The sequence below is a fragment of the Capricornis sumatraensis genome, chromosome 8, assembly GCF_032405125.1.
Source record: "Capricornis sumatraensis isolate serow.1 chromosome 8, serow.2, whole genome shotgun sequence".
NCBI lineage: Eukaryota > Metazoa > Chordata > Mammalia > Artiodactyla > Bovidae > Capricornis > Capricornis sumatraensis.
This window is the reverse complement of record NC_091076.1, coordinates 66,200,632-66,225,220: the sequence shown is the minus strand read 5'-3', so window position 1 is coordinate 66,225,220 and position 24,589 is coordinate 66,200,632. Positions and strand designations below refer to the sequence as shown.

The 24,589-nt window shown below is 46.3% G+C and overlaps 1 protein-coding gene across 2 annotated transcripts; it reads left to right on the top strand.

Annotated features, from left to right (window-relative positions):
• Positions 1-244: 244 nt before the first annotated feature.
• On the top strand, positions 245-2,127 carry LOC138083809 (C-C motif chemokine 8). Of its 2 annotated transcripts, none has more exons than XM_068977721.1 (3): positions 245-373; positions 1,183-1,294; positions 1,699-2,127. In XM_068977721.1, exons 1-3 carry the CDS (start codon positions 298-300, stop codon positions 1,802-1,804), a joined length of 294 nt encoding a protein of 97 aa, XP_068833822.1. In that variant the 5' UTR covers positions 245-297; the 3' UTR covers positions 1,805-2,127. The 2 variants fall into 2 exon arrangements, with proteins under 2 accessions (XP_068833822.1, XP_068833821.1); XM_068977720.1 differs by having other exon boundaries at positions 1,177-1,294.
• The last annotated feature ends 22,462 nt before the right edge of the window (positions 2,128-24,589 follow it).

Here is a 24,589-nt window from a genome sequence, read left to right as displayed (position 1 = left end):
ACATTTTGCTGGCATGGCCACACATCCTTCCACCTCTGCTCCACAGCCCAAACAGATGATGGAAACTGCACAACTTCCTTTTCTCGGTGTTCGGAAATCACCACCAGGATCTGGTGTTTACTCAGCACATTCACTGGCTTCTTCAGTCCTTCCTTAAATATGACCCTACCCATGCACTCTGCTCCCTATAAAAGGCAGGCAGATCAGCCAGAGGAGCCAGATTTCCAGAGACTGAGAGCAGCTCAGCAACCGCCAACTCTGAAGCTGAAGCTGAAGCCCCTGAGCTCACCCTCCAACATGAAGGTCTCCACTGGGATTCTGTGCCTGCTGCTCGTGGCAGCCACCTTCGGCACCCAGGTGCTCGCTCAGCCAGGTAAGGCTCCTCTCTTCTTAAGCCTTAACGTTTTCACTACCCCAGCTACTAACCCCGGGCATAAGTCACCCCATGCTTGCTGCGTAGCCTCCATTGCAAAGATGGAGAAGGTGAAAGCAAGAGAGGACTTAGGAAGAGCTGGCACCTCACATCTGGTCAGAGGCAGGACCAGAGCTAGAAGCTCAGGCCCTGGGGCCAGGCTCCACTATCTTGCCCAATACCACCCTCGGGACACTAAATGCACTCTCAGCAATCCTCGTCTTGTGTTTGGATGGGGCACAGAAGGAAGGACCATTTCTCATTGTGGATGGAAAAGACATTTCAGGCAATAGTAGAGAGGAGGAAATTCTTGCTGGAGGCTTCTACTGTTGGATTCTGGTCCAGCATAACTTCCAGAATGGTGGCTGTGAAGGATAAAGACCCATAGGCATCTGTCTCAGCATGTGACATAGATTGGCTCTAAGCCCCTGGGGACAGAGCTGGGAAGCAAGTTCTTAGAACATATCTTCCCAGGTTCAGAGGTTTGGGATCAATAGACTCTCTGAATCACACTACAAGGATTAATCTTGTTACTCAAGATTTCCCCATTTGCAGTCAACAGTGAGAGACCCCACAGTTCAGTAGAAGAAACTGACTCACAGGTACCATTTTACCTGTGGGATCTGGACTAAGGCTCTGTGGGAGTGGTGGGTCCTAGCTAGAATTCCAGCACTAGCTTTATCTCCTATCTTCTTCATTTTCTCTGACACATGCGTACTTACAACTCATCATAACTCTCTGGTTCTTTGCAAAATGTTTTTCAGATTCAGTTTCTATCCCAATCACCTGCTGCTTTAGTGTGACCAATGGGAAGATCCCCTTCAAGAAGCTGGACAGCTACACAAGAATCACCAACAGCCAGTGTCCCCAGGAAGCTGTGATGTAAGTGGACCACGCCCTGGCACCCACAGCCAAAAGTTCTATCTGACTTCTGTGTGTCCAAACGAGTCAGATAAATGAGACACCTAAGCTGAAGGACCCTTTACTCCATAGACAAACAGCCCACAAGAAGGAAAATATACACACTCCGGGCTCCTCTTCTAGGAGCTTGGTCAGATCGTCCAAGTTCCTTTAGCCAAGGGTCTGGAGGGCTTCCCCTGTGGCAGTAACAGCAGAACCTCTTTTCTGGAAAAGAACTTTCTTCCTCCTATTTCCCCTTCTTCCTGTCCCCATTCAGACTCCTCAATCAGAGAGCAAGGGCTAATCAGCTTTAGGGGCCAATGGATCAAACTCCTGGGAAAAATCCTCAAGACACGCCATTTAACTCTGCCCTCTTTCCCCCACAGCTTCAAGACCAAAGCGGACAAGGAGGTCTGTGCTGACCCCAAGCAGAAGTGGGTCCAGAATTCCATAAAGCTCCTGGACCAAAAGTCCCGAACAGCGAAGCCTTGAACCTTCATACCTGGACCAAGAGACAGAGTCTTAGAAAATCTTATTTATTTCTTTCCAACCTTCCCCAGGTGTATTATTGTATTATAATGGCCAAAAAGAGTTTATTTTTTTTAAATAATTTAAACACATAGTTTCTTAAACAATATTTAATTATGTTTAAGTTATTGTAGTTTTAACTTTATCTGCCATAAATCCTAATGAATATAAGATACAACATCTGGTGATGAGTTTCCTGTGAGCTTGATTAAGTTCATAGCAAGATGGTGCTGTTCCCCAACCTACTGTCTGTAGGATGGTCAAACACCTCTGGAATCTTAGGAAATCAGTGCTCCTGTAAGTGGATGTGTGCTATGTAGTATTGTGATGGAAAGTAATGTTATTCCATGACTATGGAATTTTCAAAGAAAAAAATACATATAATTTCAAGCTACTTGGTCTTATTTTTCATGAGATAACATTTGGTGGGGAGGGAGAAAATGGTAGCGAGAAATGAAAATTTGGAGTGTAAAAGTCATCCTCTAAGACATCTTTTGGACTCAGTTTAGGATTAGGGAGAACCTAGAATGACCAAGCTGTTCCAGTCTTCTGGCCCCAGTCCCTAAGTCACTCGCCCGTAATAACATCTAGATTCCCATTTCTTTTCTCTCTGCACTGACCTTTGCCTGGTCTCTCTCTTGATCTCTTGCACCAGTCTTTACCCATTTTCCCACAACCCCAGGTTTTCATTCGTTCTCAAACCTAGAATAACATCCCAGGAATGAAACTGAATCCAAGAGGAAACTAGATGCCTATAGCCCCGAGATCCAGTTAAGACTATTCCCTGGATATGCGTCTTCAACCAGACAGTTCATGAGAGATTTGAATGTGATGGAAAAGGAAAGGATTCTTCAGAGCTGAGAGAGGAAGGAGATGAGGGGAGTGGGCCAGAAGAAGGAATCCCACCTGGCTGGGCTCTAGGAAAACAGAGGGGTTGAGGTTTTAGAAACACAGTCTGGAGCCAGATTGTAGTGGCTCTTGAATTTCAGATTGGAACTTAAGCAGATAATAGAGAGGCACTGAGAGTTTTGAAATAGGAGAGAAGGAAAATCTCACATGCAGAGGTGAGCATCAGGAAGAATGACTTCGTGTCTGCGTACAAGATGGAGCAGGAGAGGAAAGGTCTGAGAGCAGACTGCTGCCAAGGAGCAGAGAAAGGATGGGACTATAAGTGGTGCACGGTGGGAGTGGGATGAGATGGGGAAGACTGGGCCAGATAGAGTGATATGTTAAATGCTATAGAAGAAGAGAGTAATTGACCAAGACATAGACCCTTCTTTTATGATCTTACAAGTCGACTATCTACAGGGCTGTTACCCTTGAGATACAGAATGAATTCATCTCCATCACTATAGCCTCAATTCCAGTCCCAAGAACTTGCAAAATCCTTTTGAAGGCATGGAATCTCCTTTCCTTAAGAACCTCTTAAGGTCAAGACTCTGTTATACTTCATGAGCATGAGTGAGTGAGTGAAAGTCACTCAGTCATGTGCAACTCTTTGCAACCCCGTGGACTGTAGCCTGCCAGGCTCCTCTCTGTCCATGGAATTCTCTAGGCAAGGATACCGGAGTGGTTAGCTGTTCCCTTCTCCAAGGAATCTTCCCAACCCAGGGATCAAACCCAGGTCTCCCGCACTGCAGGTGGATTTTTTTACCATCTGAGCCACCATAGTTGGCTCCTTTTTCAGGCATGAGGCCCACTGTACTGAGGTACAAAGACCAAGACCCCTCCTGAAGGAAGACAGCTATTGTCTGGCTTACCCAGGTCCGTGGAGCCTGTCACAGGTTGGAGAGATGCCCTGATTCAAGTACAAACATGGAAGCACGGCAATGTAAGAGACCCGGGTTCTGATCCCAGAACTGGTTCTGCCTCTCTGAGTCACTTGCAGGAAGTCAGTTTCTCTCTCTGGCACTAAGAAGCCCCGTATAAAAGTGAAAGTAGTTCTGTATCACAGGCAGGAAGTAAGAGGATCTGGGAGATGGCCTCGCAAGCTCCTTCCTACCCTAGGAGCCGTGTCTCTCGGGAAGCTGGCCATGCCTGCTGGCTAGGGAAGGGCCAGGAAGAAAGTGCCAAGAATTAAAACCACCGAGCCAACCAGGAGCCCGGCCTAGTGGCAAATACTCCCAAGTCAGATATCTCACCTGTCTGAAAATAAGCTTTCCCCTGAAGCCCAGGGTAGCAGACCGAAACCCCAGGTGTCTAAAATAAGGCATATAAATGTCAGCTGGGTAAAAAGAATGCTTTCCAACCAGAAAGGCTCCATCTGATTCTTAACCACGCTCTTTCACAAGCCTCAAGGTCAAGATCTGGGCCCAGGGTTTCATGAACTCTTTGGACACAAGTCCTAAATTCCAAAGGCATGAGCCTCATCTTAAACTCTCACCAGGCTACAGCAGAAGACACAATCCATTTGTCTTCCCCAAGTGTCACCCAGAGGCACTCCGGGATTACGTCGTTGTATTTCAAACCACAGTGAACTTCGTTAATGACATGAAACATAAATGCGGTAAGTGATACGTCACCTTATGTAAGTTATTGATGCTTTATGTGCCTCAACTGGAATAGTTGTGTTTTGAAAATCCACATCCTTCTATTAATGGGTTCATTTCTGTGAACACAGTTCATTCCTTTGTCAGTTAGGGGCAAAGAACTGGTGAGGTCACATGAAGCTGACGAGCATCTTGTTGGGCTCAGTGCTGATCTGATGCCTGCCTCGGGCAGGCAGCTTGCTGCAGGCTTGGATTCACTTCACTCTCTCAACAGCTGCTCTGTGTCTCCTCGCTTCTTGCTTTCTGTCCACAGGCTTCTCCTTGGATGCCATCTCAGGTCAGGAGCTGGCTCAGCCTACACATTTGTGTGATGCTCACAGTTCAGGGAAGAAAACACTGTGGGTGACAACTTTCCACCAGTGAAGACTGGAGCGGATTTTTTAAAATTAATTAATTTGTCTATTTTTGGTTGTGCTGGGTCTTCTTTGCTGCACGTGGGCTTTCTCTGATTGTGGTGAACTGGGCCTGCTCTTCATTTCAGTGCATGGACTCTTCATTGCAGTGACTCCTCTCATTGCGGAGCACAGGCTCTAGGTGAGAGGCCTCAGTAGCTGCGGCACATGGGCTGAGCTGCCCTGCGGCATGTGGGATCTTCCTGGATCAGGGATTGAACCTGTGTCCCCTGCATGGGCAGGTGGATTCTTATCCTCTGTACCACCAGGGAAGTACAGAGCAGATGTTTAAAAGCTTCTGCCACTCTTCCTTCCAGCAGTTGATTCTGGGAGCCATTCTGTACACTCATTTCTAGGAGAAGCTGTCCCCATCGCCCACTTATTCTGACCTTAATTATGCATGCTTCTGTTGCTTTCTCCTTTCCCATCTCACCGGGCTGCCTCTCAGTCCTCATCCCTGGGGTCACTTCTCAAAGGAGCTATCTGCACAGACGTTCCCATCTCAGGCTCTATCTATCTTATTGATTCATTGTTTTCTACCTTCAATATTTGTTCTCCTTCCTCCAGGCGATGCCTGGATTTCTCCAGGCAAGTTCACTGGCTGAGGGCCAGGGATTTAGCTAGGCATTCAGTTGCTGTGTTTTCCAAGGCTGGGGCTGGGACCAGGATCAGGGATCCCAGTAAGTTCTTTGGAACCAGGGCTGAGCCAAGACTGTGGAGAACTCAGCCAGCATGTTGGGTAGGACTGGGTTCAGGAGAGCAGTCCACAAGTTAGGATCGATAGCACCAGGACTGCGTTAGCCATGTAGTTAAGAGAGAGGTGACCTGGAGAAGGATTTAGCAAGTAAGTAAATGTATCGCAGATAATGGAAGCCAACTCCTTTACTATTGGAGAAGCTTCTGCGGAGAGAGAGAGAACGTTGGACACTGGAAAGACTCCGTGGGGTTGGGCTGCAATTAAAAGTTATCAGTGTGGACTTATGGTTTTGCAGGTAGATGGCAGATAGATAGATAGACAGAAGTAAATATGGATATATAGATAAGAGAGAAAGAGAAGAGAAAGAAAGACATACATGGTTGACAGGATATGCATATATTAAGCATATACTCAGCCATCAAACACTTTTCCAGATACGGCTTAAATACTTTCCAAATCTGTTTCACCAATTTACATTCACTCCCACCCGCAATATATGAGAGTTTGATTCAGTTCATATCTGATATTGCAACACTTGGTACTGTCATTTTTCTTAGTCTAGCCATTCTGATTATGTGTATAATTCCATATAATCGTGGTTTAAGTTTGTGTTTTACTCACGGCAGGTAAGCTTCAACATCTTGCTAAATGTTTATTGGATATCTTTTTTATGAAGGTGCAGTTCATCATATCCTATACTCATTTTTGATTGTTTAGACTTGCTGGATCTTGTCTATTTTTGGATTGCCTGTCTTTTTATTATGAAATTGTGGAAGCATTTTCTATACTCTGACAAACATGCGAACTGAAACATCTTCTCATAATCTGTGATTTTCTTTTTCACTACCTTTTGATGGTACAGCTTCCTGATTTTAAAATAGTCCATTTATCAACATGTTCCTTTATGGTGAGTGCTTTTGTTTCCTGTTTAAGCAAACTTTTTCAAAACAGATGCCACAAAGATATTCTCTTATTTTGCCTTCAAAAAGCATTACTTTTGTCTTTCACATTTAGAGCTACAATCTACCTGAACATGATTTTATATATATAGAGAGATATACACACACACATATATATACACACATATATTTCAGTGTGCTGAAAGTTAGGGATCAAGATTTTATTCTTCCTTATAAATATCAAATTGATTCAGCACACTGAATAATGGATTGATCAGTTATTCAAAAGGGTATTTTTTCCTTAGCTACTCCAGAGGGCAAACTCTGATATATATATATTCAGCATCAGTATATATGGTTCTATTTCTGCACTCTAATCTGTTCCCTTGGTACATTCATCCATTCTTGGAGCAATGGCACTATGTCATAATGACTAATGCTTTCTAAAAACTGTTAATATCTGGGAGTGTAAGCCCAACAACTTTGTTCTTCTTCAAAATTGTCTTGACTATTTTTTTTTAACTTGTCCTCTAAAAGTTGAGAATTAGCTTGTCAGTCTCCACAAAATTCTTGTTTTGATTGTATTAATAATTGGGATTACATTGAACTGGGAGGAGAATTTGAGAATTTGTTACTGAACCAAACTTGGGTCCACCAGCCTATGGACAGAAAAATTTCCCTTTCATTGGTCACAGCATGAGAGTGTGCCAAATAAGAAGCCTTTCCTGCCTGAGCTTTTTATTTAGTCATGGGAAGGGATGGCATCAAGTGTTTATCCTGGGAGTTCTCCCAAAAGGCAGCAAAAACTAAACACTGGAAGCACCTCAATTAGCAAAGCAACAACGGGTTAAAGCTAACAGCCCAGCGGGTAGGGAGAGCCCACACCTCAGCTTGCCCATGGCAATCCTGCTTTACCCCTGTCTGGGTAGGAAGATCAATTACACGATAATCTTCCCACTATGTCTTTTTAGGCTCCCTGGATCCTTGATAAGTATTCATTTTGACGATATGCTGGTCAAGAACATGACAAGAAACCTGTTTTCTAGAGTAGAAGTAGGAGAGTTTGACCCTGGAAGGTCATCAGCCATCCATCTCAGAGCAAGATTTGATCTCCTATGAAATCTGTGAAGCCAGATACAGCATAAGCCAGACCTCAAATAATTTCTATATGGATCAGACAGAAATACGAATGTTGGGAGCTTTCCTGGTGGTTCCGTGATAAAGAATCCACCTGCTAATTCAAGAGACACGGGTTCGATCCTTGGTCCAGGAAGATCCCACATGCCTCGAAGCAGCTAAGCCTGAGCCCCACGGCTACTGAGCCAATTGCTCTAGAGCCTGTGCTCTGCAACAAGAGAAGCCACTGCAATGAGAAGCGTGCACCACAACTCGAGGGCAGCCCCCACTCACTACAGCTAGAGACAAGCTCGTGCGGCAACGAAGACCCAGCACAGCCAAAGATAAATAAAAGCGTTGCTCATTTAAAAAAAAAAAAAAAAGGAGAAGAAAGATGAAAGTTGTAGGTGGATGGGATATTATAAGCCAAGACAGAAATAGGAGAGAAGGTGGTGTGAAGAAAGAAGGGAGGCAAGTCGACTTGCATCGTGTTCAGGGGTGGTGGATGGACTTCCTCCTTCCCTGTCACAATGTCAGTGTTCCTTTCCTCTGTAATCCTGCCTTTTTCTGGAGATACCCAGTCTGAGGGGCAGAGAATGCCAGTTAGTGTCCTCCAAAGAGGACATTCAAATGACCAAATAGGCACATGAAAACATGCTCACCATCACTGATCATTCAGTTCAGTTCAGTCGCTCAGTCGTGTCCAATTCTTTGCGACCCCATGAATCGCAGCACTCCAGGCCTCCCTGTTTATCACCAACTCCCGGAGTTCACTCAAACTCATGTCCATCGAGTCAGTGATGCCATGCAGCCATCTCATCCTCGGTCGTCCCCTTCTCCTCCTGCCCCCAATCCCTCCCAGCATCAGGGTCTTTTCCAATGAATCAACTCTTCACGTGAGGTGGCCAAAGTATTGGAATTTCAGCTTTAGCATCATTCCTTCCAAAGAACACCCAGGACTGATCTCCTTTAGAATGGATTGGTTGGCTCTCCTTGCAGTCCAAGGGACTCTCAAGAGGCTTCTCCAACACCACAGTTCATAAGCATCAGTTCTTTGGCGCTCAGCTTTCTTCACAGTCCAACTCTCACATCCATACATGACTACTGGAAAAACCGTAGCCTTGACTAGACAGACCTTTGTTAGCAAAGTAGTGTCTCTGCTTTTGAATATGCTATCTAGATTGGTCATAACTTTCCTTCCAAGGAGTTAGCGTCTTTTAACTTCATGGCTGCAATCACTATCTGCAGTGATTTGGGAGCCCCCAAAAATAAAGTCTGACACTGTTTCCACTATTTCCCCATCTATTTCCCATGAACTGATGGGACCAGATGCTATGATTAGTTTACTGAATGTTGAGCTTTAGGTCAACTTTTTAACTCTCCTCTTTCACTTTCTTCAAGAGGCTCTTTAGTTCCTTTTCACTTTCTGCCATAAGGGTGGTGTCATTTGCATATCTGAGGTTATTGATATATCTCCTGGCAATCTTGATTCCAGCTTGTGATTTTCCAGCCTGGCATTTCTCATGATGTACTCTGCATATAAGTTAAATAAGCAGGGTGACAATATACAGCCTTGACATACTTCTTTTTCTATTTGGAACCAGTCTGTTGTTCCATGTTCAGTTCTAACTGCTGCTTCCTGACCTCCATACAGATTTCTCAAGAGGCAGGTCAGGTGGTCTGGTATTCCCATCTCTCTCAGAATTTTCCACAGTGTATTGTGATCCACACAGTCAAAGGCTTTGGCGCAGTCAACAAAGCAGAAATAGATGTTTTTCTGGAACTCTCTTGCTATTTCAATGATCCAATGGATGTTGGCAATTTGATCTCTGGTTCCTCTGCCTTTTCTAAAACCAGCTTGAACATTTGGAAGTTCACGGTTCACGTATTGCTGAAGCCTGGCTTGGAGAATTTTGAGCATTACTTTATTAGCATGTAAGATGAGTGCAATTGTGTGGTAGTTTGAGCATTCTTTGGCATTGCCTTTCTTTGGGATTGGAATGAAAACTGACCTTTTCCAGTCCCGTGGCCACTGCTGAGTTTTCCAAATTTGCTGGCATATTGAGTGCAGCACTTTCACAGCATCATCTTTCAGGATTTGAAAAAGCTCAACTGGAATCCCATCACCTCCACTAACTTTGTTTGTAGTGATGCTTTCTAAGGCCCACTTGACTTCACATTCCAGGATGTCTGGCTCTAGGTGAGTGACCACACCATCGTGATTATCTGGGTCATGAAGATCTTTTTTGTACAGTTCTCCTGTGTATTCTTGCCATCTCTTCTTAATATCTTCTGCTTCTGTTAGATCCATACCATTTCTGCCCTTTATTGAGCCCATCTTTGCATGAAGTGTTCCCTTCGTATCTCTAATTTTCTTGAAGAGATCTCTAGTCTTTCCCATTCTGGTCTTTTCCTCTATTTCTTTGTATTGATCGCTGAGGAAGGCTTTCTTATCTCTTCTTGCTATTCGTTGGAACTCTGCATTCAAATGCTTCTATCTTTCCTTTTCTCCTTCGCTTTTCGCTTCTTTTCTTTTCACAGCTATTTGTAAGGACTTCTCAGACAGCCATTTTGCTTTTTTGCATTTTTTTTTCCTTGGGGATGGTCTTGATCCCTGTCTCCTGTACAATGTCATGAACCTCTGTCCATAGTTCATCAGGCACTCTATCTATCAGATCTAGGCCCTTAAATCTAGTCTACTTCTCACTTCCACTGTATAATCATAAGGGATTTGATTTAGGTCATACTTGAATGGTCTAGTGGTTTTCCCTACTTTCTTCAATTTAAGTTTAAATTTCTCAATAAGGTGTTCATGATCTGAGCCACAGTCAGCTCCCAATCTTGTTTTTGCTGACTGTATAGAGTTTCTCCATCTTTGACCCCATGCCTGAGGTCAGGGGCAGCTGCGAGAGGAGCTACCACATGCCCGAGGTCAGGGGCAGCAGCCGAGGGGAGCAACCCCAGGTCCAAGGAGTGGCTGCTGTGCGGGCTCAGGAGGGCCGAGAGGAGCTACTCCACATTCAAGGTCAGGAGGGGCGGCCCTGAGGTGATCCCCCTTGTCCAAGGTAAGGAGCAGTGGCTGCGCTTTGCTGGAGCAGCCATGAAGAGATACCCCATGACCAAGGTAAGAGAAACCCAAGTAAGACGGTAGGTGTTGCGAGAGGGCATCAGACAGCAGACACACTGACACCATAATCACAGGAAACTGGCCAATCTGATCACATGGACCACAGCCTTGTCTAATCCAATGAAACTAAGCCATGCCCTGTGGGGCCACCCAAGACGGTGGGTCATGGTGGAGAGGTCTGACAGAATGTGGTCCACTGGAGAAGGGAATGGCAAACCACTTCAGTATTCTTGCCTTGAGAACCCCATGAATAGTATGAAAAGGCAAAATGCTAGGATACTGAAAGAGGAACTCCCCAGGTCAGTAGGTGCCCAATATGCTACTGGAGATCAGTGGAGAAATAACTCCAGAAAGAACGAAGGGGTGGAGCCAAAGCAAAAACAATACCCAGTTGTGGATGTGACTGGTGATAGAAGCAAGGTCTGATGCTGTAAAGAGCAATATTGCATAGGAACCTGGAATGTTAGGTCCATGAATCAAGGCAAATTGGAAGAGGTCAAACAGGAGATGGCAAGAGTGAATGTTGACATTCTATGGATCAGTGAACTAAAATGGACTGGAATGGGTGAATTTAACTCAGATGACCATTTTATCTACTACTACGGGCAGGAATCCCTCAGAAGAAATGGAGTAGCCATCATGGTCAACAAAAGAGTCCCAAATGCAGTACTTGGATGCAATCTCAAAAATGACAGAATCATCTCTGTTCGTTTCCAAGACAAACCATTCAATATCACAGTTATCCAAGTCTATGCCCCAACCAGTAACGCTGAAGAAGCTGAAGTTGAGCGGGTCTATGAAGACCTACAAGACCTTTTAGAACTAACACCCCCAAAAGATGTCCTTTTCATTATAGGGGACTGGAATGCAAAAGTAGGAAGTCAAGAAACATGTGGAGTAACAGGCAAATTTGGCCTTGGGAATATGGAATGAAACAGGGCAAAGGGTAATAGAGTTTTGCCAAGAGAATGCACTGGTCATAGCAAACACCCTCTTCCAACAACACAAGAGAAGACTCTACACATGGACATCACCAGGTGGTCAACACCGAAATCACTGATCATTAGAGAAAGCAAATCAAAGCTATAATGAGGTATCAACTCACACTGGTCAGAATGGCCATCATTTAAAAGTCCACAAATAACAAATACTGAAGAGGGTATGGTGAAAAGGGAGCCCTTCTTACACTCTTGGGGGATATGTAAATTATATGGCCACAATGGTGAACACTATGGAGGTTCCTTAAAGAAATAAAAATAGAGTTGCCATATGATCCAGCAATCCCACTCCTGGTCATGCACCTGGAATAAACCCCAATTTGAAAAGATACATGGACCCCAATGTTCATAGCAGTGCTATTTTCAGCAGCCAAGACATGGAAGCAACTAAATGGCCATCGACAGATGAATGGATAAAGATGTGGTAAGTATACACACACACACACACACACACACACATATATACAATGGAATATATCACTCAGCCATAAAAAAGAATAAAACAATGCCATTTGCAGCAACACGGATGTGCCTAGAGATTGCCATACTAAATGCAATGATTCAGAAAGAGAAAAACAAATGCCATATGCTATCACATACGTGGAATCAAAAATATGGTGCAGATGAATTTAACTATGGAATAGAAACAGACTCACTGACACAGAAAACAAGCTTACTGTTACAAAAAGGGAAAAGAGACAGGGGAGAGACGAGTGTGAAGTTAGCAGATAAAAATTACTAGTAAATTAGTAGTGAAATTAGTAGTACATATATAAAATAAATAAACACAAGCTCCTACTATATAGTGCAAGGAACCATATTCCACATCCTGAAATAAACCATAATAGGAAAAAATATAAAAATAAGTACATATTCTTTTTCATATTATATGCATTATATATCTGTATAACTGAATTACTTTGCTGTGTACCAGAAAGTATATAACATTATAAATCAACTATACTTCAATGAAAATGTAAAAATTTTTTTAAATAAAAATTATTGACGCTGGACTGAGCACATGCATTTGTTATTTGTTAGATTCTTGAACCAGCACAAGGACGTAATAATTAGCAACCAGTTCCTCTTAGAGGCTCAGAGAGGTAAACAATTTGCTACAAACCACATAACAGGTAAATAGTAAATACAGGATTTAAGTCCCTGTCTGGCTGACTCCAGACCCCAGGTCCCTAAACATATTCTCTTATAAGATAATAGTTCCTGAAACAGAGGGAAGGACAGACAGGAGTCCCTGCTGGGAGGGTATGAAAGTCCCCCAACTCACTCAATTTGGAGGAAAGTTTGGGGGGGCGGCATGTGGAGCACTGAATTGTAAGAGGACATTAACATATAAGACTCAGTTTGTCAAATTCATTGGTGAATTCTGTCCAGAATTCACAATTCAGTGCATGAGCACAAGTAGTTGGGAGTTATGACTGTTTAGCTAGATTGGCTGACTGGAATCTAGACTTCAAAAGAAGCCTGTAATTGATGAAGTTGAAACGCCAGAACTCCCTGGGACATTAGGAAGGTGTCCAAAGGCTCAGGGAAGTGGAGCTATCGAAAAGTATCTATTACGTGCAAGCTACCCAGCCATCCCTGACTGCACTCCATGAGAAGGCCAGAGGACAATTCCTCTGCTGTTCAGTCACTCAGTCATGTCTGCCTCTTTGCAACCCTATGGATTGCAGCACACCAGTCTTCCCTGTCCTTCACCATCTTCCAGAGTTGGCTCAATTTCATGTCCATTGAGTCAGTGATGCCATCCAACCATCTCATCCTCTGCTGCCCCCTTCTCTTGCCTCCACTCTTTCCCAGCATCAGGGTCTTTTCCAGTGAGTCGGCTCTTCACATCAGGTGGCCAAAGGATTGGAGCTTCAGCTTCAGCGTCAGTCCTTCCCATCAATATTCAGGGTTGATTTCCTTTAGGAGTGACTGGTTTGTTCTTGTTGCGGTCCACAGGACTCTCAGGAGTCTTCTCCAGCACCACAATTCGAAAGCATCAATCCTTTGGCACTCAGTCTTCTTTATGGTCCAACTCTCACATCCTTACATGACCACTGGAAAAACCATAGCTTTGACTACACGGATTAAGAGATGCCTTGATGGGGCCATGAGAGGAGGGCAGTGTCCTTAAGAGCCCTCTAGTATCTATTCACTGTAGATCAGGGATGGCCATGGGATATGCTGTAATCGCCTGGTTCTCGAATTTTAGTGCCCATTAAGAATCACCTGGAGGGCTTGATACAACACAATCTGCCATCCTACTATTGGTGAAAATTTAAGTAATCATGATGCCAGCAGATGCCGTTATTATACTCCTAAAATATATGAGCAACCCAGTTCCAGAATCCTATTTGGATGGTCTGTTGCCAGGAGCCACTCCTGGTACCCAAAACTATGTCAGTCAGGAAAAAGTGGACGACACTGATGTTGAAATGATCTGAAGAGAGTTTAATAATAAAAATGCAATTGAATGTTTGGCTGAGGGTGGCGAAACCATAAGGCTGCTTGGTTCTTTGAGGCTAGTAACAGCACGGTGACCACCGCTGGAGCCTAAGGTACAAGGACAATGTAGTTCCCCCAAACATGGATGAAGAGAGTGGAGAGGGTCACCTGTAGAGAAAGTAAAAACCATTGATTGAGGGCTGCATCCAGGGAGGGGTACAGGAAGGCAGAGAAATCAGTTCTTCACCCTAACGACTCCCTCTTGCCAACACCCTGAAGGGCTCCCGTGTCCAAACCCAATCTGAAGCCAAGAGACCTGCAATCTCATTGATGTGATCCACACAGGTTGACTTTCTGGGCCAGAGAAGAGGATGGAATAATAGAATGGAATGTGTGTCTGCCGGGACAAGCTTGCACTCTTTTCTCATGTAATTCCTGACAAGTTTTTATGTCAGAGACTCACAGAATGAGCTGAAGAGCGCACACGTTTGATATTCTCTGGAAGCAATTGTGTAAGACTGGAATTAGTAACTCTTGGACTGCTTGGAGAAAGAGTTGTTAAAGCTTTCCGAGACTGGAGGATGTTTTGTGGAAAATTTTTCATTACTCAACTTTTTAAATAGTTTGAGAATTAAAAATTTTTTTCTTGTAATTTGGTAAGTCAGATTTTAAGAAATCCATCCACTTCATCTAAATTAAAGTTACTGGCAGAAGGTTCTTATTTTCTTCCTGGGATCTGTGGACTCTGGAGGGACCGCCCCTACTGGAGCCTTTGTTTTTTCCTTTTCTCCTGATCAGCCTCAGGAGAGTTTCAACTTCATCATAGGCTTGTCAAAGAACCACCTTCCTCTGCTAATCTTAGCTCTTTGTTTCATTATTTCCTTTGCCCTCACTGGGCTTGTTTTGCTAGAGTAGAAAGACTTGCAAGAACGGAGGTTGGACGGGAGACTATTCCAAGCATGTACAAAAAGTAAGCAAAATCTGGGAGTCAGGAGTGAGCATGGGGATAGAAATATTCAGGCCAAGAGACTTGCTAGGGTTTCCATCAGAGTCCAAGCTCTTCCCTCCTTGCCACCGTGCCTTTTGGTACTCCCCACCCACTCACCCACCTCCCAAATTCCTAGCTCAGGCTCCTTGCAGGAGGGAGCTAGGTTCAGGAGCAAGGAGCCAACATCTTTGCTCTGTTCCCCATCCTCTCCCATCAACAAACCTTCCTGAAAGCAAGGGACCTAGACAAATCAGTGGTTTTCAAACCATATCCCTTTAGGTCCGAGCAGGAGAAGGGAGCACCTATATGTTATGGGAGGAGCCCAGTCACCAGGAGCTGGCTTTAATTTTTCTCCAGTATGAGACTTCCTCCTCCAGGGGATCTTCCCAACCCAGGGATCAAATCTACATCTCCTGCTGGCAACCCACTCTAGTACAATTGCCTGGAAAATCCCACTGACAGGATCCTGGTGGGCTATAGTCCATGGGGTCGCAAAAAGTCAGATATGACTGAGCAACTGAGCACGCACAAGAGACTTCTACTTAGCACTTAGCTTGGAAAAAGACATCAGCGACATGAAACTCTTGGTGATTATATGTAAACTTATAGCTGTTTCTCCCAGCCTCACCCCTTACTCCCCATGACACTTTGGGCAAGTTATTTAAGCTCTCTGCTCCTCAGTGTCCCCATCTATAAATGGTGCTTACCTTGTCAGGACTAAATACGTAATAGAGGAAAGTCCCTAGCACCAGAGGTGTTTTCTATGGTTTTCCGTTTCATTTGGAGACAGCAGCTCCTAGGGTCACTTCCTAGGGTGACTGCCAGCACATACGTGTTCCATCTTCCTTTCTGTGGTCTGCGCAGCTAAGGGGGAAACAGCTGCATCTTTCACAACTTCCATCTTGCATTTCCTGGAAAACAATTTGGCAGCTCAGTCTCCAGCTTAGCAGTCTCAACACCCTTTCCATCTTGACTTGACCATAACCCTGGCCAGGCAAACATCCCTCTGCGATCCCTGCTACCCTGTCCTCTCTGCTACCTACATAGGCAGGCAGGGCAGCCAGAGCTACCGTGGGGCTGAGACAAAATCAGACAAAATCAGAAACCAATAGCTTTCAGGGTGAAGTTGGCATCCGCCCCTTCCCATAGGAAGGTCTCTGCAGTATCTCTGGGTCTGTGGCTCACAGCAGATGCCTCCATCACCCAGGTGCTAACTCAGCCAGGTAAGCTCAGTCTCTCTTCCCCCTTCCCTTTCTCTCTCACTTCTCGGTTTCTCATCTTCTAGGAAAGCCTAAGACAAAGCCCTTCACCTCCAACCCAATCAGAGCACCAGGGACCCTCAAGGTTTCAACTTCTAATTCTGGAGACAGAAGCGAGAGCCCATGCTGGGGACAGCAGGCATCCTACCTGCCCCCTCCCACCTCCAGGCCACGGCAGAGCCAGAGTAAAGCCTACACTGCCCACTCCAAATCCAAGGCCTGTTCTTTGATGCCAGCTAATCTTCCCAAGGGCTTCCCTGGTGGCTCAGACGGTAAAGAACCCACCTGTGAATGTAGGAATGCGGGTAGGATCCATGGGCTGGGAAGAACCCCTGGAGAAGGAAATGGCAACCCACTCAAGTATTCTTGCATGGGAAATCCCATGGACAGAGAAGCTGGGTGGGTTATAGTCCATGGGGTGGCAAAAGAGTCAGACATGACTTGGCGTCTAAATACAATGAATCTTTCCAAACCCTGTACGTTGGGGTCCATATCCAAGTCCCATCACACCGACCTTCCTCAATCAGCAATGATGTATCCCCTCCAAGCGGAATCAACCTCAGAAATCTTGAGGCACGTGTTCCTGGCCTTATCCTGCCTTCAGAGCAGTTGGCAGGAGCACTGGACCTGGGGTGGATGAGACCCACTTCTATGTCTGTGCTCGCCTTCCCCTGCTGCATTCAAGCTGAGAAAAACCTGGCATCTCCTCCAACGCTTTTTATTTGTGACTTTATTTCTAGACACACTCCACATCCTGGTCACCTGCTGTTTCCCATTTAACCATAAGAAACAGCAGGTTCCTTGTGATTAAAGAAACCTAAGAAGGTTCCCTTGCAGAAGCTGAAGAGCAATCACATCACCAGCAGCTGGGGTCCCTGGGAAGCTGTCATGTAAGTAGAAAAATCCTGCTCCCCTCCACTCCCACCATATCTTACCCCTCCCCCACACCACATCCTCTTCTCCATCCCCTCAGTTTAAGTTTTGCCTCACCAGACAGACATCAGACAAATTTGAGGCATTATACTCAGGGGATAAGATCCAACCCTACTATGTAATCCAAAGCTTCCTCTTATTATACCAGGGACAGGCCCAGAGAGGGCTGGTAACATCCCACATTCTGCTCCCTGAATAGGTGTCAGCTCACACTTCTGTGGTTACTTTGGCAGATGCCTGGCCAGCTTCTCCTGGGGGGAGGGCGGTTGGCAAGTAGAGTGACCACCTCCAGAGGGTCTCTCCCTACTACTCCCCTCTGATTTCCTGTCCCAGAGAGGACCCCTCCCCTGTAGCAGATGGGCCTGACAGGTTTTAGCATCTAAGGAGTCATCCCTGAGATAAAACCCTCCAGCATGTCACCTGACACTGCCAAGGATATGGGTGCCAACACAAAGGAGAATTATGTGAAAAACCTGGATCAAAAACTCACCCGGGACTTCCCTTGTGGTCCAGTGGTTAAGAATCTACTTTGCAATGCAGGGGACATGGGTTCAATCCCTGGTCCTGGAACTAAGATCCCACACCCACCGGCCACAGAGCAACTAACCGCACAGGCTGCAATTACTGAGCCTGTGCAATACAATTAGAGAGTCTGTGCACCACGATGAAATATCCCTCATGGGGAAACAAAGATCCGATACAGCCAAATAAATAAATATTTTAAATATTCAAATATTAATTTTTTTAAAAAAAAATCACACCCTGAAGACTTGAACTCTTCTGGCCACACTAAGACCAAACCAGAGGACAAGAACTGTTCCCCCCAACAGGGCCTCCTGTCCCTACCCTGGACTAATTTGACCTTAATTTTCAAATGGAGTGCTTTTGGTTTCCTGATGCAAAATGCACCATGTCTTAAAATAATATTTAGTATTATTCGGATTGTGGCTGGTAGGGGATTTATTTTGAATATTGGTGATCTCTTGAGCCACTTGATTCCTGTCAGGAGCCCCAACTCCTGCTCCTGTAAGCTATGGGCAGTGGGTCTCCCTCCTGCCTACCTCCCCAGTGGGTAGTGAGCATGCCTAGAGAGCCATGGGTTTGAAGGGCCATTGCAATCTAAGAAGGACAGTGCCTGGTGAGTGTGAGGTATTGCTTAATATATTATTACGGAAAAGTGTGGAAGTGTTAGTCACTCAGTCATGTCCAACTCTTTGCCTCCCCATGAACTGTAGGCTCCTCTGCCCATGAAATTCTCCAGGCAAGAATACTGGAATGGGTAAGCCATTCCCTTCTCCAGGAGATCTTCCCAATCCAGGAATCAAATCCAGGTCTCCAGATTCTTTACTGCCTGAGCCAACAGGGGAAGTTATTGTGGAAAGATGTATACAGTTTTAGGACCACTGACTTATTTTGCAGAAAATACATTTGGTTTAAAACCTCAAATGCAGGGGTTTTGCTGGTGGTCCAGTGGCTAAGACTCCGTACTCCCAACACAGGGGTCCTGGTTTCGATCACTGCTCAGGGAACTAGATCCAAGATTTCACAGTTAAGCGTTTCACATGCTGCAACTGAAGAGTGTACACACCACACCTAAGACCCAGTGCAGCCAGATAAATAAATAAAATCTCCAATACAGCAGTAGTGTTTTCTTCAGGGATAACTCCCAACCAGCAGGGGGCGCTTTGAGGCGCCCTAAATACAGATACATCTGAGCCAACAGGGGCTCAGATGTATGTAGGAAGATGTATGTAGGAAGAGATGCCAGATGGAAAAGAGGGGAGAGGGCTTGCAGCAAATATCCCCAAATAATCGGCGTGTGGGATTCAGAAATGAAAAGCTGCAGACCTTTGGAAAGGAAGGTTGAGACGTGCTTACAGAGGAATTGGAATGTCAAGATGGGAGTTTGCACTCAGCTCTGAAGGCCTTGGAGCAGTGGGGAGGGCCGAGGATGGGAGATGCTAGAAGGAGAAGTTTGGGGCAGGGCCCAAGGGCAGGACAGGGTTGGCAAGAAGGTGTTAGGGAAAGCACACTGACTGAAACCGCCCACCCTGGCCAGGCACCACAGTGACCGTCTACAGTAAGGAACTCAAAACTAATAAGCCACCACCAACTGGGAGAGTTCAGGAAAGGTCAAAAAGTGACACCACATGTCCGACCACCTCCCAGAATCCTTCTCGCTGGCATCCATCTTGGCTGAACCAGGAAGGACTCTGGGTTAGAATAATTGGCTAAAGACAACCCGGAAACTAATCCCATCACTATAAAACCCAAGACTGCAAGCCACGTGGCAGAGCAGCTCTCCTGGGTTCCCTTCCCCTCCTGCTCTCCACCCAGGGGCCCCTTCCCAATATCTAGCTTCCTCAGCACACGTGTCTCCTCGGACAACTCGTTTCTGAGTATTAGACAAGAGCCCACTTTTGTGCCGTGGAACAGGTCCCCCTTCCTGCAACAAGATGACTGAGAGCCGCCTACTGCAATGGTCTGGTGAAGGGGAGCCCAGGAAGCAGGGCAGTCTTGGGGGCAGAAGGAGGAGGTGCTTAAGATGAGCCTGAAGCACTGTGTGTTGAATGCTGGAGAAAGTGGGAGAAGCCCTGAGACTCAGGACACAAGACTTTCTCTCCTAAAGGCACCATATCCGAGACTCAGAATTCACTCTTTCCTTTGCTGCTACTGCTGCTGCTGCTGTCGCTTCAACTGTGTCCGACTCTGTGCGACAGCAGCCCACTAGGCTCCCCCGTCCCTGGGATTCTCCAGGCAAGCAGACTGGAGTGGGTTGTCGTTTCCTTCTCCAATGCATGAAAGTGAAAAGCGAAAGTGAAGTCGCTCGGTTGTGTCCGACTCTTAGCGACCCCATGGAGTGCAGCCTACCAGGCTCCTCCATCCATGGGATTTTTTCAGGCAAGAGCACTGGAGTAGTGTTGGCTAAGAAAAGATGTATAACTTGAGAGCTGTGAGTTAAGTTTTATTTGGGCCAAAATGAGGACTGCACCCTGTGAGACAGCATCTCAGATAGCTTTGAGAGACTGCTCCAAAGCGGCAGTGGGGGAAAGACAATATACAAGGTTTTGGTGAAGGGGGAGTTCATTGCCATGAAGCACTCATTTTACAAAAGGTTTTTGTTAGTCCTGAGGGTCTGATGTCACCATGAAGGGATTTACTGCTTCTCTAGATATGAGGAGATGCAAGGATTAAGATCATAAAATCTGTTCCTAAAAACATCCAACTATCTAAAAACCTGTCCCACCAGATTCCCTGGAGCAGAGCATGCCTCACTCCACCCTGGACTCCCTCAGGGACTGTTGCAGGTCATCAGCTAGAGCAGCATGGGGTTCAGTCTCTGTAGAGGCAGATGGCAAATGCCTTTGTTGTTCAGTCCTCGGCGGTGCTCTTGGTAAGTGCCAATTTGTAGTTGACACTAGTCTCCCTAGAGTTGCAGGTAAGTTGGAGCATGTGATTGCCCCTTTTAAAGGGACAGGGCCTCCTCTTCCTCTCTGTCCCCTGGGGGTTCACCTGTTTCTTCTCGAGACTGCCTCCCTCCTCTGGATGACTTCTGTTGGCATCTCCATCAGACAGACCCACCTGCCTGGACCCTCCCCAGGAAAAGATCCTGCTAATTAACTCTCCAGGCCCTGCCCAGTGGACACAGGGTCCCTCTGCCATGCTGTGCCAGGCAGTCACTTGGTACATGGGGACTTGGAAAAGATTTCTACCCTGGAAGGCAGTGTAAGCAACTTTTGGCAGAAAAGAGCTCTCTTCAGGAGGCCACTTTTGTCTAAAGGGATTTTCTTTTGTTTTTTGATCAGTGTGATCGGTCATGATTGCCACTGATAACTGGAATTCCAGCCAGAGGGGTGCTCTATCATCTCCAGCCTTAGCACACCTTTCAAATCTTTTGATCATACAATAGGTTACCTAACTTGTTGCTTTTTCCATAGATCAGAGAAGCAGAAAGAAAGAATAAGTAACAGATAACCAGATCTCTTCCCCAGTTCTTCTCATTCCTTCAGGAATCTCGAGAACACACTATGTCAAAAGATAGCATCTAAAAAAAGATCACGAGCAGTCGACAAGCATTGCACACAATGGGGGATGCTGAGGACTCTGACTTCCATCCCCTCCCAATGATTAACTGAGATGGCTTTCCTGTCTCCCTTTAGAAGCTTTCATGGCTGAGCAGAATCTTCCGAGACGGTTTTTGGGGGGACCCTGAGTCCACCATCTCCCCAGATTGCTGGCATGCTGGTTAAAGGCAATTTTCCTTTCTGTCAACACTTGAGAGTTTGGTTTTGAAGGCAGCCAAGCAGTAGGACATGACTTGACCGCAGCAGGAACCTTGAGATTTAAGGCCAGATCCAATCCTGACTTGCTATGTGTCCTCAGGCCTGTAGGTGTTGATCTCTCCAGCCCTTAGCCACCTCCTCTCTACAGCAGGGCTAGCAACGTTTTACAGGCAGATGGCAACCACCCCCCCCCCCACCGCCCCCCAGCACCCCCTCCTCCCCAGCTAGGGCAGCTGTGACTTTTGGATAACAATAGCCTCCAAACCCTCTGAGCAGGGCAGGGCAGGGGCGGAGACCATGCAGGTGGGGACCCAGCCCCATCTACATCACAACCCAGATTAACGTTTATTCCCCCAGGACAAAGGCAGTCAGCTGAGTTGTGCTGAGTCATTTATTGGCTCCTATTGACAAGAAGTCAGTTCCACAGTATCAAGAATTCACCTTGCTGTGCAGTAGAAACTACCACAACATTGTAAAGCATCTATACTCCAATAAAAATTAAATAATAAAAGAAGTCAGTTCCCCTTGACACCAGTTCCAACCTGTTTCCCTTCTCTCCGCCCCCTAGGGTCCAAGAGGCATGGGGTGGCAGGCGGGGGGGCGGGGGTGTGTGGACAGAACTTAAAGATTCTAGAATTTAAATATATAAAGTGCGACAACATAGCTTATTAGAACCCAGCAGACCCTTTGGAGTGACCCGGTGAAGATGGGGCAGAAGGACTGATGTGAAGTTAGACAAGTGAAGCCACGTGGTGTCCTGAGTCCAGGATGAGAAGGGATCAGCTCACATTTCCTTTCACAGGCAGGGGTTTATCCTCTTTAAATAAGCCTGAACCCATGAGTCTTTTTGGAAGACACAAGCCTCTAGGCCTCCAGTCAGCTTCAATCTGTGGGCAGAGAATAGAAGAGGGACTGAGTCACCTGTGTCACCCCTGGGTGCCACACACACGTCACTCCTGGGTGCCCCTGAGCTCCCTGGATGCCACACACACGTCACTCCTGGGTGCCCCTGAGCTCCCTGGGTGCCACACACACATCACTCCTGGGTGCCCCTGAGCTGTGCACCTGTAAAATGAAGTGTTACGTAAGATCTGTGATGTGTACACCGGGAGGAACACCCAAGGTTCACTGGGGGTGGGGGTGGGGTGGTAGTTCTTTAAATTGCATTTCCTGGACCCTTTGGTGGATTCAGTGCATCAGGGAAGAGCGAAGGCTGTAGACAGCTTGCTAGCATGGAAACAAATCCTCTCCTAGAATCTCTCTGAGATTTCACCTGCTCCGTCTTTTCATGTGTCTGTATCCATTTGGACCCCCTAAACGTTGCTTTGGGGGTGTGTGTGTGTGAGCGCGTGTGTTTCTTCTCTGATCTGTCCACCTCCCAAACTTGGCTGTTTTCCAAAAACCATAGATCAGTTCTGCCTTTAATTATCTGCACGACCTTAGGCAAATTTCTTCAATTCCCTGAACCTCAGTTTTCATGATGATGAAAATGCGTGCCCCAGGAGAGTTAGGTGATTGAGATAATACACATGAAAGTGTCTCATGTCTCACAGACACTGCGTGTCAAGTGTAAGATACCTCCTTGGAACTTTGTAAGGACCCTGTGACGCAGCTGTTGTGGTTATGCCACTTCATAGCTCAGGAGTGCTGAGAGCTACTCAGATAATCAGGTTCAGAAAAGTTACCTGCCCAGAGTCACCCAAGGTTATAGGATGGCAAATCTAGAGACAGGAACTAATTGAGGCCCCCCTCACTCGTACCATCACACAGTAGTGCCTGGAGCTTTTAAGCTCTGGGAGTAAAATATTAAGATACAATACTTGGCGCCTTGGAGCTTTAAGAAACCCGTGTCTCTGCGGGAGCAAAGGTGCTCTCCCTAGCGTCCACTCTTGGCTCTGCACCCAAGGTTTTGGCAGGCTCGATGGCTTGGTTTTAAAAAAAAAACCTTAATCTAGTGGAACATCGCCATCTAGCGTCTGCCACTCTAATCCCAGGTGGGCCCGTTTCTGTTCTCTGGAGAAGTTGTTAGGGACGGAAGAGGATACATTTCTTACATTAGACGGTTTTCGTGGGAGCAGGTGGAGCTGATGTGCTTGTAACATCGGATTCTCTTCGGAGAAATCTTTCTCTTCACTGTCATGTAACAGCAATTGGAGGATGGCACGTGCACTGGAAGAGAAGCCCGAGAATGGCTCGCATTTATTTCTCAACCCATACTGAGTTCCTCTCACCCAGGATGCAGGGCGGAAAAACGCTTCCGGGACAGGCTCAGGCTTTGGGGCCACATCCAAAGGACCTAGCGTCTCATCAGCCACCTCGCTCTGCGTTCAGGCAGAGTCAGAACACTGGGGTTCAGGTCCCAGGCCCCGACCAAACAGCTGTGCGGCTTTGGTCAAGATGAGCCTTTCCTCTGAACTCCGGACCTCCCAGCTGTAAAGCAAGACTTTTAAAAACTGATTTCTAAAGGCTCTTCTAGCTATGACATCCCACTGCTAGAGCATGGTTCGGGGCCCTGGGGCCCTGGTGAGTCTGATTCAACTGCAGTCTGCTATTTGGGGCGGGATTAGAGACTGTGCTAGGAGCTTAAACTCGAAGAAGTGATCAGGAAAGAGCTTCCGGGAACCGCCAAGCTTTCCCCCACCCCCAACCACTCCAGAAGGTCCTCTACCCTGCTCACAGCGTGGATCCCCAAGTTCCAGTCTGCCAGTTTGCAACCCCACCCCTCAGCCTGCCCTCAAAAGACATGCATTTCAGACCTTCTAGTTTGACTGCTTGCAAAGCCCATTTCATATGTCTGTGGTTAGGTCAGTATTCTCTCACCAGCTTGAGAGGGTTCAGTTCAGTTCAGTCGCTCAGTCGTATCCGACTCTTTGCGACCCCATGAATCGCAGCACGCCAGGCCTCCCTGTCCATCACTAACTCCTGGAGTTCACTCAGACTCACGTCCATCGAGTCAGTGATGCCATCCAGCCATCTCATCTTCTGTCGTCCCCTTCTCCTCCTGCCCCCAACCCCTCCCAGCATCAGAGTCTTTTCCAATGAGTCAACTCTTTGCATGAG

Bases quoted from the DNA above. Each gene is read 5' to 3' on its own strand.
- LOC138083809 (XM_068977720.1), top strand. From the start codon at position 298: ATGAAGGTCTCCACTGGGATTCTGTGCCTGCTGCTCGTGGCAGCCACC. The intron at 374-1,176 runs GTAAGGCTCCTC...AATGTTTTTCAG, and splicing joins CCAGGTGCTCGCTCAGCCAG to ATTCAGTTTCTATCCCAATC. The intron at 1,295-1,698 runs GTAAGTGGACCA...TTTCCCCCACAG, and splicing joins TGTCCCCAGGAAGCTGTGAT to CTTCAAGACCAAAGCGGACA.